This window comes from Ctenopharyngodon idella, chromosome 23 (genome assembly GCF_019924925.1).
Source record: "Ctenopharyngodon idella isolate HZGC_01 chromosome 23, HZGC01, whole genome shotgun sequence".
NCBI classification, from domain to species: Eukaryota; Metazoa; Chordata; class Actinopteri; order Cypriniformes; family Xenocyprididae; genus Ctenopharyngodon; species Ctenopharyngodon idella.
This window is the reverse complement of record NC_067242.1, coordinates 15925701-15940639: the sequence shown is the minus strand read 5'-3', so window position 1 is coordinate 15940639 and position 14939 is coordinate 15925701. Positions and strand designations below refer to the sequence as shown.

Here is a 14939-nt window from a genome sequence, read left to right as displayed (position 1 = left end):
TGAATCACAGATATGCGAAAACAATACACTACAAAAAGAGAATTTGTGAAAACGGTGACGTCATGCGCATGCGTGTTCAGTCGCGCAGTTTTTCTTTACAAAGTGACATCGTCAACTACTGGCCTGGCAGCACGCATAAAACAGCGTTTTTAGTCGTTTTCAAAAACGTGCAATGTGAAACCCGTTTTCAAAAGTTTATTTTTTCAGTCCGCTAAAACGCTGTTGTCGTGTAATGAACGGCCAAAACACATACAAATTTTTTAGTTGGAAACGGTGTTGTGTAACAGCCCCTCAGTGTTATGGCAATGCTGTGACTATGTTAAAATAAATTACTGTTCTTATTTTTAAATAAAATAATGATTCAATGGTGATCAGCGATAATTACCAGCTGACTGTATTCGCTATTGGCCAAAATAGGCCTAAATAAATAAATTATGGACAAATGGACATAAAATACTGATTTCCTAGCAACAAAACAAACACTGCAAAAGCAATATTAAAGCATTATTTCACATAGACTATTATTAAAAATCATTAATCTTTATTATAAATAATTAACATATTTAGCTACAAAGTAGGCCTATTATCTTCAGTGTTGCCAAGTCTGCGGTTTTCCCGCAGAACACTGTTGCCGCGGGTTGTTTTTCACGTCCGCAGGTTGAAGCGACCACAAATAACATGATATTTAGCCCCAAGAATGCGAATTTTACCAGGGGAACCCTGCCAAAAACACGACTGGGCTAGTTTTGTTGTAAAAACCTGGCAACCCTGATTATAATTATCTTCCTCTTTTTTAAGCTCTCTCGTATCCAGCTTTTTGTGTCCTCCGAGTGATGTTTTTTAATTAAAAGTTCAGAAACCAACAAAGAAATCCATATGAAATGTTTATTCATTCTCGCTATGTATTGATATTAAAATCTACCAAGGCCATTTTTATTATAATGCTCATAATAACTTTTTTGAATCAGAAAATTGTGCCAATGAGCTATACCAATTTGCACTGAAAGACTGCGGTTTAAAAGTGCGGCCCATATGTGGCCATTTGCAATGGTGAAACATCCAGGGCTGTGTTTCTCAAAAGCATTATAACTAAGCCTAAGTAGATCGTAGAACCAGTGGCACCAATGGTTTCTATTATATTACATACTATTATATTACATTTAATATAAAATGTGTGTGTGTGTGTGTGTTTGTGTGTGTGTATTAAACTATATAGTATAAATGTTAACTTAAAAACACCAAGAAGAACTTTATTGTTCAAGACAAATGTATTATAATGGTGCTACATGATTGACAGACCATTAAATAACACATTTATTTGTTGTTTAGGTGAAAAATGGCTTGTTTTGAGTGAGTTCAGTTTTAGACTGAATTATAAGGTGGATTTACTTGGCTGTGCATTTCATAAGAGTTCATTTTGAATATGTCTTTGGATCCAATCTATGAACTTGGCCACTCTGGTGTAAACTCCAGGAAGGTTGGGTCTGCCACAGCCGGAACCCCAACTCACAATGCCCGTCAGAAACCAGCGGCTGCCTGTGCGTGCTTGACAGGACAGGGGGCCACCCGAATCTCCCTGCAATCAAAAACTGGTTATGTAAAAATCCAAAGAGACAGCTCACTTTAAACAATGAGAAAGGTTAGTCCTTTAATAATGCTCTGAAATGAGATACTAAGCTTATGATTGGTTCATAAAGCAGGACCAAGTCCAGCGCCTGTTATCTCCTCTCACCCGGCAGGCATCTTGTTCTCCTGAGGGCACGCCAGCACACAGCATGCGGGGTGACACGGGGCCGTAGCTTCTCTTGCATTCACTCTGGCTTAGAATGCTAACTTCTGCCTTTTGCAATACTGTGGGTAGCACCTTATCTGTATGAAGAGAGAATAAAGATGCTATTTCATTGCCATATATTATAGACCTACAACATATTTAAACAGGAAAAACTGACTTTTTTTTTTCTAGTTACACTCTTGTTTAAAAGTTTGATGTCTGTAAGATTGAATACTTTTATTCAGCAAGGACAAATCAAAAGTGACAGTAATGACATTAATATTGTTACAAAAGATGTCTGTTTCAAATAACTGATGTTATTTTATGTTCATCAAAGGTATCATTGATAATAAAAAATGTTTCTTGAGCACCAAATCAGCATATTAGAATAATTTCTGAGGGATCATGTGACACTGAAGACTGGATCAATGATGCTGAATGATGCTTTGCCATCACAGGAATACATTACATTTTAAAATATATTAAAGTAGATTTTAAATGGTAATAATATTTCAAAATATTACTGTTTTTTCTTGGTGAGAATACGAAACTTTAATTTAAAAAAAATCTTTTCAATCAGCTTTTGAACAGTAGTGTACATGATTTGTCATTGTTTTTTTAACTCTTTACCCTGTTCAGAACGGTAACCCCAACCGGTGACCCAGCAGCGGTACCCCTCAGTGAAGGTCTGAGAAGGGGCTGGCAGGCAGATGGGCTGGATATATTGTTCCAGGCTGCTGGGCCAGGCCTTCTTCAACTGCACCAGGGCAATGTCATAGTCAAAATTTCTTGCATTGTAGTATTCATGCACCACAATTCGACGGATCTCGGCCACATGCTTGGCACTTCCCTGGTTTAGCATGCCCAGATGAGCCATCCACATACGTGGATCTGCCAACCTGAAAGATCACACTTGCTCAATCTGCATTAAGAAAGGTCATGGTTTACTTACCTGCTAATATAAACTTTGATATTCGACAGTTTATACAGTATCTCACAGAAGTGAGTACACCCCCCACATTTTTGTAAATATTTTGTTATATCTTTTCATGTGACAACACTGAATAAATGGCACTTTGCTACAATGTAAAGTAGTGAGTGTACAGCTTGTATAACAGTGTAAATTTGCTGTCCCCTCAAAATAACTCAACACACAGCCATTAATGTCTAAAATGCTGGCCACAAAAGTGAGTACACCCCTAAGTGAAAATGTCCAAATTGGGCCCAATTAGCCATTTTCTCTCCCCGATGTCATGTGACTCATTAGTGTTACAAGGTCTCAGGTGTGAATGGGGAGCAGGTGTGTTAAATTTGGTGTTATTGCTCTCACTCTCTCATACTGGTCACTGGAAGTTCAACATGGCACCTCATGGCAAAGAACTCTCTGAGGATCTGAAACCATACAGCGGTTTAACAGAACAGGTTCCACTCAGAACAGGCCTCGCCATGGTCGACCAAAGAAGTTGAGCGCACATGCTCAGCGTCATATCCAGAGGTTGTGTTTGGGAAATAGACGTATGAGTGCTGCCAGCATTGCTGCAGAGGTTGAAGGGGTGGGGGTCAGCCTGTCAGTGCTCAGACCATACGCCGAACACTGCGTCAGATTGGTCTGCATGGCTGTCGTCCCAGAAGGATCCTCTTCTAAAGATGATGCACAAGAAAGCCCGCAAACAGTTTGCTGAAGACAAGCAGACTAAGGAACCATGTCCTGTAGTCTGATGAGACCAAGATAAACTTATTTGGTTCAGATGGTGTCAAGCGTGTGTGGCAGCAACCAGGTGAGGAGTACAAAGACAAGTGTGTCTTGCCTACAGTCAAGCATGGTGGTGGGAGTGTCATGGTCTGGGGCTGCATGAGTGCTGCCGGCACTGGGGAGGTACAGTTCATTGAGGGAACCATGAATGCCAACAGAGCATGATCCCTTCCCTTCGGAGACCGGGCCGCAGGGCAGTATTCCAACATGATAACGACCCCAAACACACCTCCAAGACGACCACTGCCTTGCTAAAGAAGCCGAAAGTAAGGTGATGGACTGGCCAAGCATGTCTCCAGACCTAAACCCTATTGAGCATCTGTGGGGCATCCTCAAATGGAAGGTGGAGGAGCGCAAGGTCTCTAACATCCACCAGCTCCGTGATGTTGCCATGGAGGAGTGGAAGAGGACTCCAGTGGCAACCTGTGAAGCTCTGGTGAACTCCACACCCAAGAGGGTTAAGGCAGTGCTGGAAAATAATGGTGGCCACACAAAATATTGACACTTTGGGCCCAATTTGGACATTTTCACTTAGGGGTGTACTCACTTTTTGTGGCCAGCATTTTAGACATTAATGGCTGTGTGTTAAGTTATTTTGAAGGGACAGCAAATTTACACTGTTATACCAGCTGTACACTCACTACTTTACATTGTAGCAAAGTGTCATTTCTTCAGTGTTGTCACATGAAAAGATATAATAAAATATTTACAAAAATGTGAGGTGTGTACTCACTTCTGTGAGATACTGTATAGTTCTACCTGACGTTCCTCACCTCTCTTTGCTGAAACAGTGCGCTGCAGAAATGAGCCACTCATCAGAGAGGACCGATGCTCCACAATACAGCTGACCAGAAAAATGCATGCTGACCTGCCACGGCCACTCTCCCTCCACAGCATTGATCCCACCCACAATACGTTGTTGTGGGGAGGCGCTATCAAATACGCGCTTTAAAGGGGTGGGATTGCCACAGGCTACAAATCATATGGAAACATATCAGACACAAGCAGATAAAAAGGGTGTTAGTGTACAGGCATCCAAAATGACTGACATGCTATGTAAGGATTTAATAATGTGTGCACTGATACAGGTGTGTACACTACCAGTCAAAGTTGGGAATAATTACATAATGATGCTGAAAATTCATCACAGGAATAAATTACATTTTTTTTTTAAGTATAATAAAATAGAGTATTTTAAATTGTAATAATATTTCACAATGTTACAGTTTTTACTGTATTTTTAAATAAATTCAGCCTTTGTGAGCAAAAGAGACTTCTTTCAAAAACATTAAAGTATCTTAACTATTCCAAACTTTGTATGTGCATAAAGTGTTCAGTCATGACAGGTGGATTTAATGAGCCAAATCCAATAAAATCAGAGAGCGTTTAGAAAGAGAATGAACCATGAACAAAGCTCAGCTTGTCTACTGTAATCTCCCTCTGATTCAATTCCTACACACACGCCTATTACCAAACAACCATTATAAAGGACAATAGATCATAATAATAGCAGCAGCAATATCATCATGGAAACACGGAGGCTATTTTAGGTTGAGTAGCTAGCCGGTCATACGTAAAACACGGTGATCATAAATTAACTTTTGGAGTCTCTTTGAAGGATGTGGAACATGCCTTGATATATAGCATCACAGAATTAAAAAATAATATGTGAATCTTAAAATTGAAGACACATGAAGAAAATGAACCAAAAACTGAAAAAAACAAAACACATCACAATCGAAGAACTATGAAATAAGAGCAAAGAACACATGATGTTATTTTTAATTCTGTGACCGAAATACCTTTGAAGTCAGATCAATTTCATATTGATACCTTGTATGGATTTGAAGCTACCATATTGTTGATTGTTTGGCTCATATGAGGTTTTATTAGTAATAGCTGAATTCAAGAATAAACGACTAAAAAAGAAACTAAAACAGTCATAAATGGTATTTAGACTATGACAAATCTGTTCTGTCTCTTTGAATGTCTACAAACCAATCTGATGAGTGACATGATGCTTTTGGATGTTACCACAGTAAAACTCACCACAGTCCTCCTCGTCACTGCGGTCGAAGCAGTCGGGTAAGCCATCACATTTCGCATTTTTCTTAAGAATGCAGGCTCCATTGCCACAGTGGTAACTGACTCCAGAACAGCTAGTTTCTGCATAGCCAACACATTAATAACTGTGTATACAATTGACACATATCAAAGCTTACATTTTTAAATAGTTTTAATATTACCCTGAGTACAGTTGGTCTCATCTTTACCACTGGAACAGTCCATCTCTCCATTACAGATGTATAATGGGTGCAAAGGAAATGAACCTCCACAGATTTTAGGAGGTTTAGCTGTCGGATAGATATAACGGCCAATAAAATAGTGAATATTCACATGAATACTATTTTGATATACCAAGATATTGTTGTAAACCAGTAGTTCTCAACCTTTTTACCTTTCTCTCTTGCATTTAAGACCCTCCTATCTAAGCTGATATGTACCTCTGATACTTCTGTTGTAATACAAATAAACTCAAAAATATGTTAGCATGAAGATTATGTTGAAGGAGGCCTATTATGCTCTTTTTCAAAGTCTTGATTTTGTTTTTGGGGTCTACTAGAATATGATTTCATGTTTGAATGCTCATAAATCACATTATTTTTCACATATTTTACAGTACATTATTGCAGCACCTCTCTTCCTGGATACCAGTTTCTCTTTAGCTATTTAAGAGGCGTAAACACAAATAAAAATATCTGATCATGCTCCATAAAACGGTCACTATTTACATCTCAAACCATCTCTAAACTCTTGTGTTAGCAAGGAAATGACTGACACATTTGTATTACATTCCAAAGAGCTCCGTTATCAGCCACATAGTGGAAAATTAAACCATACCCATACCGACTGGGCTGGATTGGCACGGAATGGAATGGTTAAGCAACGAGAATGGTTTGACCCAATGGTGGAAAAGCGGCTATAGTATATCAAACATGAAATACTAGTTTGTTACTAGTTTTACTCTAGTAGAACTACTTGAATTACATGATTTTGTGCTTAACATACAACAAAAAATCTCATCGCTTTCATCCTGACAGTCATCCAGTCCATCACAGCGCTTGAACTTCTCCACACACAGGCCTGTAGAGCACAGGAAGTGACCCTCTGGGCATGCTTGGAGAAACAAACAAGACTAGAGTAAGACCATTTGGTGCCATGAGTCATTTTACTGGCATATAATTCTAAATATTATTCCTTTGCTCGTAAGTCAGAATGTACTACTTAAGAAAAAGGACTATTTGAAATTGTTCTCCATTTCCTTTGTTTCAGCAGCATTGTTCTTACGCTGACTGGTGTTGTAGCTGCTGTAAGTGGCACTGAAGGGTTGGTCAGCATTTCGTGAGCTGCAGCGGAAAACCACTTCAGGGTTTTGCGCAGGAATACGGAAGACGGTTGAGTGGTCAATGTAATTTCCACAATATCTGTAAATCAGTCACAGTTATTTCTATACCAATTGAAAAAACATTGAATATCAGACTATAACCTGATAAATATCACGTACTGTCAACACTGAAGGAATAGTTCAGGTAAAATGAATATTCTGTCATTATTTACTCACCGTCATGTCTTTACAAACCTGTTTGAGCTTCTTCTGATATGACTGTAAAGGGCTTTGGGTGTACAGTAGTACATAGTAAAGCACTATATAAATGCCTCATACATTCATTCTTATGTGGAACAAAAATTCTGTTGTATGGACCATTTTTTTGGTGTTTGGTCAGTGTTAACTATTGCTGTATGAAAAAGAGCTCAAGCTTCTTCAAAATATTTACAGTCACCATGAAATCAAAATTGACAATTCTTTTTTTTTTTATGTAATATTGCAGTGTTTATTATCAAGAAATATGTATCCATGCACATCTTTATTTTTTTTATTCATGTGCCCTAATCATGTGCCCTCATAATCTTTATTCAAAATAAATCCCTCCCTTTTGCAGTGACATCTCTTCTATTTTCTGATGACGTGTTTATTTGGGTGAGGGCAGGACAACCTGTCACTCATATGACATCACAGTAATAGCAAACCACAACCATCCAATGATCCAATCATTTCCTGATCAACAAAATCAAGTCCCGCCCTACATCTGTTCTTGTTCGAAAAGCCGTTTCACTCGGATATACATCACAATAGGGAAGAAAAGACTATCGCAACTTCTGTTTCATAGCAATCGGTGAGTAAATAATGACTTCTAACTATTCTTATAAGAAATGTATTGCATAAGTACACATTTTAGGTTTTTTCACTTACATAATCTCATTGACTTTCCACCAGCCGTGTTCACAGTATTGCGAGTCTTTTAGTTTTAGCGTGTAGTTCTGGAACCTGAGAGCTACACCCAGAGGACCGCTGGCCATCTGACACATCAACAGCCAACAAAAAACATCCCTTTGTCACGTGAATACTGTGGATAATATCTCTACACATTAAAAAAGCTTTTGATTGGGTGCAGTACCTGAAACATCCAGGTGCAGGAGCACTGACGGGGCAACAGACTGGGGTAGAATGGACTGGTTATCACTCCAGCATCACCTGGGCCAGCAGGTAACGCTATAATATTCATACATTCTGTATGGGAAAGACATAAGGGGCTCAGCATCACAACCAGACACAAACATACAGATACTTTAGTCAAAGAACTCACGCTCCTCCATGAGAGCCTGGAAGAATCCTTGGAAGATCTTTCTGCCTTGTGTGAGTCTAAATGAGAGCAGCATGACATTGGAGGTGGAGACCAATGAGATCGGGGTTGACACTGACTCACAAAACCTTGAAGAGAATGCATGAAAATTAAACTGATCATCTCAGAGTATTTTGTGTTTCATTTCACCAACCCAATCAAGATCTTTCCACTCCCTTCTGTCACAAACCTGTTGAGAATCATGCCTCTCATGGGAAGCAGAGAGTCATACACGGTGAGGGAATCATAGATGCAGTCACTAGGGTCAATGCGAAAGCTCTTCACAGTGAGTCGGATGACAGAGCCTGGAGCACTTGTCAGTTTGATGTAGCAGCTCAAGCTTCCCCATGAAGAGAACACGTTGAGAGGAACACTCACATCAGGAACACCTGCGTACAGCTTATCCACACACTGAGAGCCTATCCACACAGAGAGATGATTACAGAAGCCATCAAACACAGAATTACAGCAGCGAGATTCTGTTAATAATAATAATACACATTCAGAAAGGTGTTTGTTTGTTGCAGGGTTGGGGAAAATTCAAAATGTAAAAAATGAATTTGAATTGAATTGGCACACAGGATGTTGAATTGCAATTCAAAGAAACTCAACACAGTTACTTTCAGTTTTCACAACTTACAAAACATAAATAAATACAATATTAATAAAACAATAGAAATATTTTTTGTCTACTTATATTTCTCTGAACTTAGAAAAATTCTGTCAAAAGAATTAACAGTCATTAAAACAGATTTTAATTTAGTTTTAAATATTTATTTAATAATTAAATCAATTAATTACATTTTTCAAATAATTTTATAAAAAGTAAATATTGACATCCATGGCTTTGTTTTAAAGACTGGAGTGAATTAGAGCATGTAGAAAATTACATTTAAATAATAATATTATTTAATAAAACATGTGTACACTGCCAAGGACACATTAAAAGTGACAGTAAAGTTACAAAAGATTTCTGTCATATAAATGCTGTTTTTTAATCTTTCTATTCATAAAAGAATCCTGAAAAATGTTATAATAATATTAGTTTACAATAATCACAATATTTCTGTTTTTACTGTATTTTTGTTGATTTTATTTATCAAATAAATACAGCCTTGGTGATAATACATACAAAACTTTTTTGTTCAACCCCAAACTTTTGAATGGTAATGTATGTTAAAGTTTTTAAAGCTGCAGTCTGTAAGATTTGCCTCTTTGTCGCCATCTCTGTTTGAAACCTGGAATTGCAGTTATTTGTGGAATTATCATCTTTACGTGGGTTGTGCATCGGCACGGCTCCTCAGCACAGATGAATCTAATGATTGCTGTCAGTCACCACATCGGTGTGGATACTACTTCTGAATTACAGATTCTACGTCTTGGAAGTACGACCAAAATAAGAATTTTCATCGGAAAATGTCATCTGAACAAGTAAGTATCATGTCTGCCAATTTTGTTCTGACCAACTGAGAAAAAAAGCATTACAATAAATCGCGCTGCCAAAGGTGATTAAATCTAACGATCGCTTACCTCGGATCACGTCAAACCATGCAAATTATTATTATTGTTATACTTTGTTCTAAAATTGTTAATGTTAACAACATCAGCATTGCGTGACTATGTGTATTTAGTGTGTATTAGCGTTACCTGTACATTTCAATTTCTGTAGCCACTCCGCAGTCCGAAGTCTTTTGCTTTTGACTACAGGTGAATCTCCAGTTGTCACTGATGATTGTTATTTGGACCTTTCTGGATTACAATCCGCCATCAAAATGAATAGTTTAATTATTCCAGCTGCTGTGAGAAAAGGCTATAACTGATCAGCATCTTCACATGCCATATAGCCTACTAGCTGGGTCTCCTTCTTCATGTAAACAGGCGTGATGTAATGACGCAAAGACGAACAGCTGCATGCTCGAATTTCCCACGGAAACCTACCAGTACCGCTCTTATTACAAAACATTTTTACTAGCTTATCAATGTGAATCGGGCTAAGGTAAGGAGATCGTTTTGAACACGGGCTGGTTATGTACTTCATAACCAGTTATGTACTGGTTATGAAAAAGTTACGGACTGCAGCTTTAAATTCAAATTTGCTACCATACATGTAAATCCAAGTCAATTTCTGGAATTAAAGGGTTAGTTCACCCAAAAATGAAAATAATGTCATTAATTACTCACCCTCATGTCGTTCTACACCCGTAAGGCCTTCATTCATCTTCGGAACACAAATTAAGATATTTTTGATTAAATCCGATGGCTCAGTGAAGCCTGCATTCAGCAATGACACTTCCTCTCTCAAGATCCATAAAGGTACTAAAAACATATTTAAAACAGTTAATGCGAGTTCTACCTTAATATTATAAAGCGATGAGAATATTTTTGTGCGCCAAAAAAACAAAATAACGACTTTTCAATAATATAGTGATGGGCCAATTTCAAAACACTGCTTCGGATAGCCAAAGTCACGTGATTTCAGCAGTTTAGCCGTTTGATAGGAGATCCGAGTCACTGATTCGATTCATAAAGCTCCGAAGCAGTGTTTTGAAATCGGCCCATCACTATATTGTTGAAAAGTTGTTATTTTGTTTATTTGGCGCACAAAAATATTCTCGTCGCTTTATAATATTAAGGTAGAACTACTGAACTTGCATGAACTGTTTTAAATATGTTTTTAGTACCTTTATGGATCTTGAGAGAGGAAGTGTCATTGCTTTTTATGCAGGCCTCACTGAGCCATTGGATTTAATCAAAAATATCTTAATTTGTGTTCCGAAGATGAACGAAGGTCTTACGGGTGTAGAACGACATGAGGGTGAATAATTAATGACATTATTTTCATTTTTGGGTGAACTAACCCTTTAAATTGATATTTTAAAGGCTGCTAAATTCAGTCCTGAATTGCACACAACCCTGGTCATATATGTAAATATCTGTCTTGACTGACTCACCCACAGCTGTTGATGTGTAATCTGAGCGTAAAGCAACTGGGAAGACAAAATATATATATAAATTCACCATAATTATACTTCTGAAGCTGAAATTATTCACAAAAAACAAGAAATGTGCACAACATTTAACATTTTGTAAAATAACCACTAAGTAGGTAGTCAGAAGGACTCATGAAGCAGCAACCTTTTTATTTTTTTAATTTATGTCTTTTATGCACCTTGCCAAAATGAGAATGGGTTAACAGTGGCTGAGATTACCATTGACAAGAATGGAGTCGATGTCCACAGGAAGGCCCTGCAGGAAGCCCACTGAAGACCTGTTCTTCATACTCATAAGCACAGAGTCTCTGAGGATGGCACTCACACACTCCTCACACACTGATGGAGTCTTCAGGTGTGGCACCACGAAGATCATCCAGAAATGCACCAGTACACCACCTTGATTATTATTACTAAGGGGGTGAGAGACAAAACCAGTAACCATTATGACTTCTCAAAAGACCTAATGAAGTAATATTTAATGAAATTAAAATATCAAAATAGCACAAATAAGAAGTTCAGACTTTCAATGGATCGTTTATTGACATTATAAACTTTCTAAATCCACCTAGCAGAGTAATACTGGAGGCTGTACCTCAGATCAGAGATGACAGTTTGCTTGTAGAGTCTGGACACTGATGACGTTCGGTATACGCTGGTTATCTTATTGGAAGAGAAATATTAAAGTGAAGGTGACAATGGCTTTTGAAGGCCTTTTATTCTAATGACATATTTATGCTGTGTCACTCACCACATGCTGTACGCGGGTAGCCATGGATACAAACTCACTCGAGTCAGCGTGCCGGTACTCTGGTATAAACTCCACGTTGGCAACACGGAACATACCAGCAAAATAAACACCACTGTTGCTCTCTCTCCGGACTACAAAACACACAGTGTGCACTTCAGTTCAGTTAGATATGTGGACTTTAACTTTGTATAGCCTTGTGAAAAACAACACTTTAGCATACTTTTAAAAAAAGAGCACATATTACTCTTTTACTTTGAGTACACTTAAGTGGCACTTCATTTCATTAATATATTATCTGCACATATATTTTTGTGTTTGTGTTTTAGCTTACATATAAAAACCCACAGAAGAGACCACATTATCACCACAATGACAAACACCACCACTGTGATGAGGATGGCCAGATTCTGTAGATTCAATATTGTGATCGTCTTTTTTGGCTTTTTCGCTCTTCTTCTGCGTCTGTTGTATCTTCTGCATAGTTTATTAAGAGTTGCGTCCACCGTAGCCACTTCCACGGACACATCAGCTACCTGAAACCACAGGTATGTATCACATTCTGACCTGATGCAATAAACACACACTCACAAAAAAAGGTCATCGCTGTTAGAATCAAAAGTGTGATGACCTAGATTATAGTGATTTGCATGAGTATTATCATAAATTTCTGATAATTTTATTACACAATGCTAGTCATAAGATATCATAAATGTTCTGCCACCAAAGTGCTGATGTTATTTCGGGACTCCAGTTGTCTTTTACATTTCTTGTAGAAGACATTTTCACATTTAATTGGCTCAAATGGAGAATGAGTGGGAAATCAGTGGCTTTGGATTTAAGGTGTGTAATGGTCTTATCACAAACAGATATTATTGCAATGAGTGGTTAGAGTTACATGGTAAAGCCACTCAGTAATTCTGAGAGAGATCCAACTGGGTTACAAAATCCAGCTCACTCTGAGTTCACAATGACTTAATGGGCAACTGCCTCAGTCATTTCCCCCATAATAAATTATTACAACCAATTACCGCAATCTCTATCTATTGTCCATCAACCTGATAGATGCATTTAAGGGTTATCTTGAGTATAAAATGTATGAATCTAGATTTTATGTCTACACTATTGTCAGTTCATGGACACGGTCAGGGCTGGGATCACCCTAGACATGGGGTCACCCACTGGTCATCCCAATCATGAATATTTGGTTACAGTCATGGATACAATAATGAATGTGTCAAAGTGAACATTTTTTTCCAAATACAATTAAACAATTATTCCATACTCAGATTTAGGCACACAATTACATGTAACATTAACTTACAAAAAAGTATAATACTGTCATGGTTTATTGGACATAGTGCTAACATGCTTTTTTAGACATTTTGCTTAGAAACACCATGGGTTTGTGAACATCATTGTATCACCATGATATTTTCTGAAGAACCTTTTAATGCAATAGATAGATAGATAGATACCAAAGTACTGAGGTATTACCAACGAATACATCACTGTACCTACTGTACTTTTTGTAAACAAATTTTACTAGACATAGATAAATATTTCTGAAAGGTAAGTTAGAGTCATTTGTTTTGCGACCATCACAGTGAGTCTCGCTTTCATTGTGGTTGTCCAGTCATGCATTATTTACATGATGTTATCCCATCTCTTTCGCTGTATTTCATTTACAACGAGGTAACATGGTCTTTCCGAGGAAAATAAAGCTTAAATATTTTCCAAAGACAACCGCGAGTTAAAATTAAATTTCATTTTGAAATGCCTCAAAATTTATTTGAAATACAAAAATAGCAGGTATAGGGTCCATCTACAAACGATACACGACGAAAAAACGTACAATGACTGTCACAATTAATTAAAAAGAGCAAAGTGTAAATGTTCACACATAGATTTGTGTTTGACGCATCTTTATGCACACTTCACATTTTTTTAAATTATTTGTGTACATTTTCGATGCCAGATGAGTCATTGAACGTTTTTTGTTAGAACCTACTTTGTAGACGGTCCCTATCTTTCGACTAGTTAGGTATAGTGAGAACATTATACACTTTGCAATCCACTGAGGCAGGTTAAAACAAATAAACTGCGATCTATGTTCTGTATATTATTATGATATTCAGATAAACCCACTTTCATGCATGAATTTTTATGAATTTTATCCAAATCGTTCAGCAAAAATTAATTTTTTCGAGGCTTACTACTTCAAAATGATTTAACTCTCACAGAAATGACCATGGTGACTGCAGTTTAACTTATTCCAGTTACTGTTATTACAGTAAAACTATATAACTTGGTTATCACCATTGTCATAAAAAAATAAATGTGTAATCAAAAAACAAAATAAAAACAAACGAAAAGTCATTTCTTCTTTTTTTAAAAGATATCCCATAATATTTTACATTGTGATTTTGCAGTAATAACAACTCAAATGACTATTACTAAGCGACAATTGATACAACAACTAATAAACCATTGTTATTTTGTCAGATACTGTTTACCATGGTGATATTCAAGGGGTCTATCACTATTAATTACGTTACTCACACTTGTAGCGTCTTCCCGGGCCGCATCATCCTCGCTCCCCTGCCCGCCTTCCTCTCGCGCTGTTTCCATGGCAAACAGTCATTCATTTGGACAGGTAATCTCAAATGCTAGGACCCTGCATTGTTAAAACTGTTTTCCCCCCAAAATATCTGTCTGCAACCACGACGTGAATGTGAGCAGCGGAATGAAGGCAAACGACACGAGGTGCTTCGTTTCCACCTAACAGTGTGTGTAACTTTATCCAGGCAGGAGTGCAGACAGTGAGCCTTGTGTTCACTTATCGTATAGATGCATTCAGCCTCTTTGGACAATAATAGAAAATACTGAAACACATGCAACTTAAATAAAACTTTGTTCTTGCAAATACGTCAAA

At 37.5% G+C, this 14939-nt stretch overlaps 1 protein-coding gene across 1 annotated transcript; it reads right to left on the bottom strand.

The window, feature by feature from the left end:
• Positions 1–1194: 1194 nt before the first annotated feature.
• tmprss7 (transmembrane serine protease 7) lies at positions 1195–14811 on the bottom strand. The gene is made up of 18 exons (XM_051882230.1): positions 14567–14811; positions 12339–12540; positions 12008–12138; positions 11852–11919; positions 11476–11669; positions 11218–11253; positions 8457–8685; positions 8231–8355; positions 8042–8154; positions 7837–7943; positions 6873–7009; positions 6594–6701; positions 5771–5878; positions 5574–5690; positions 4298–4496; positions 2402–2670; positions 1733–1869; positions 1195–1576 (listed from the first exon to the last, which is right to left on the bottom strand). Exons 1-18 carry the CDS (start codon positions 14633–14635, stop codon positions 1403–1405), a joined length of 2523 nt encoding a protein of 840 aa, XP_051738190.1. The 5' UTR covers positions 14636–14811; the 3' UTR covers positions 1195–1402.
• Positions 14812–14939: the final 128 nt, after the last annotated feature.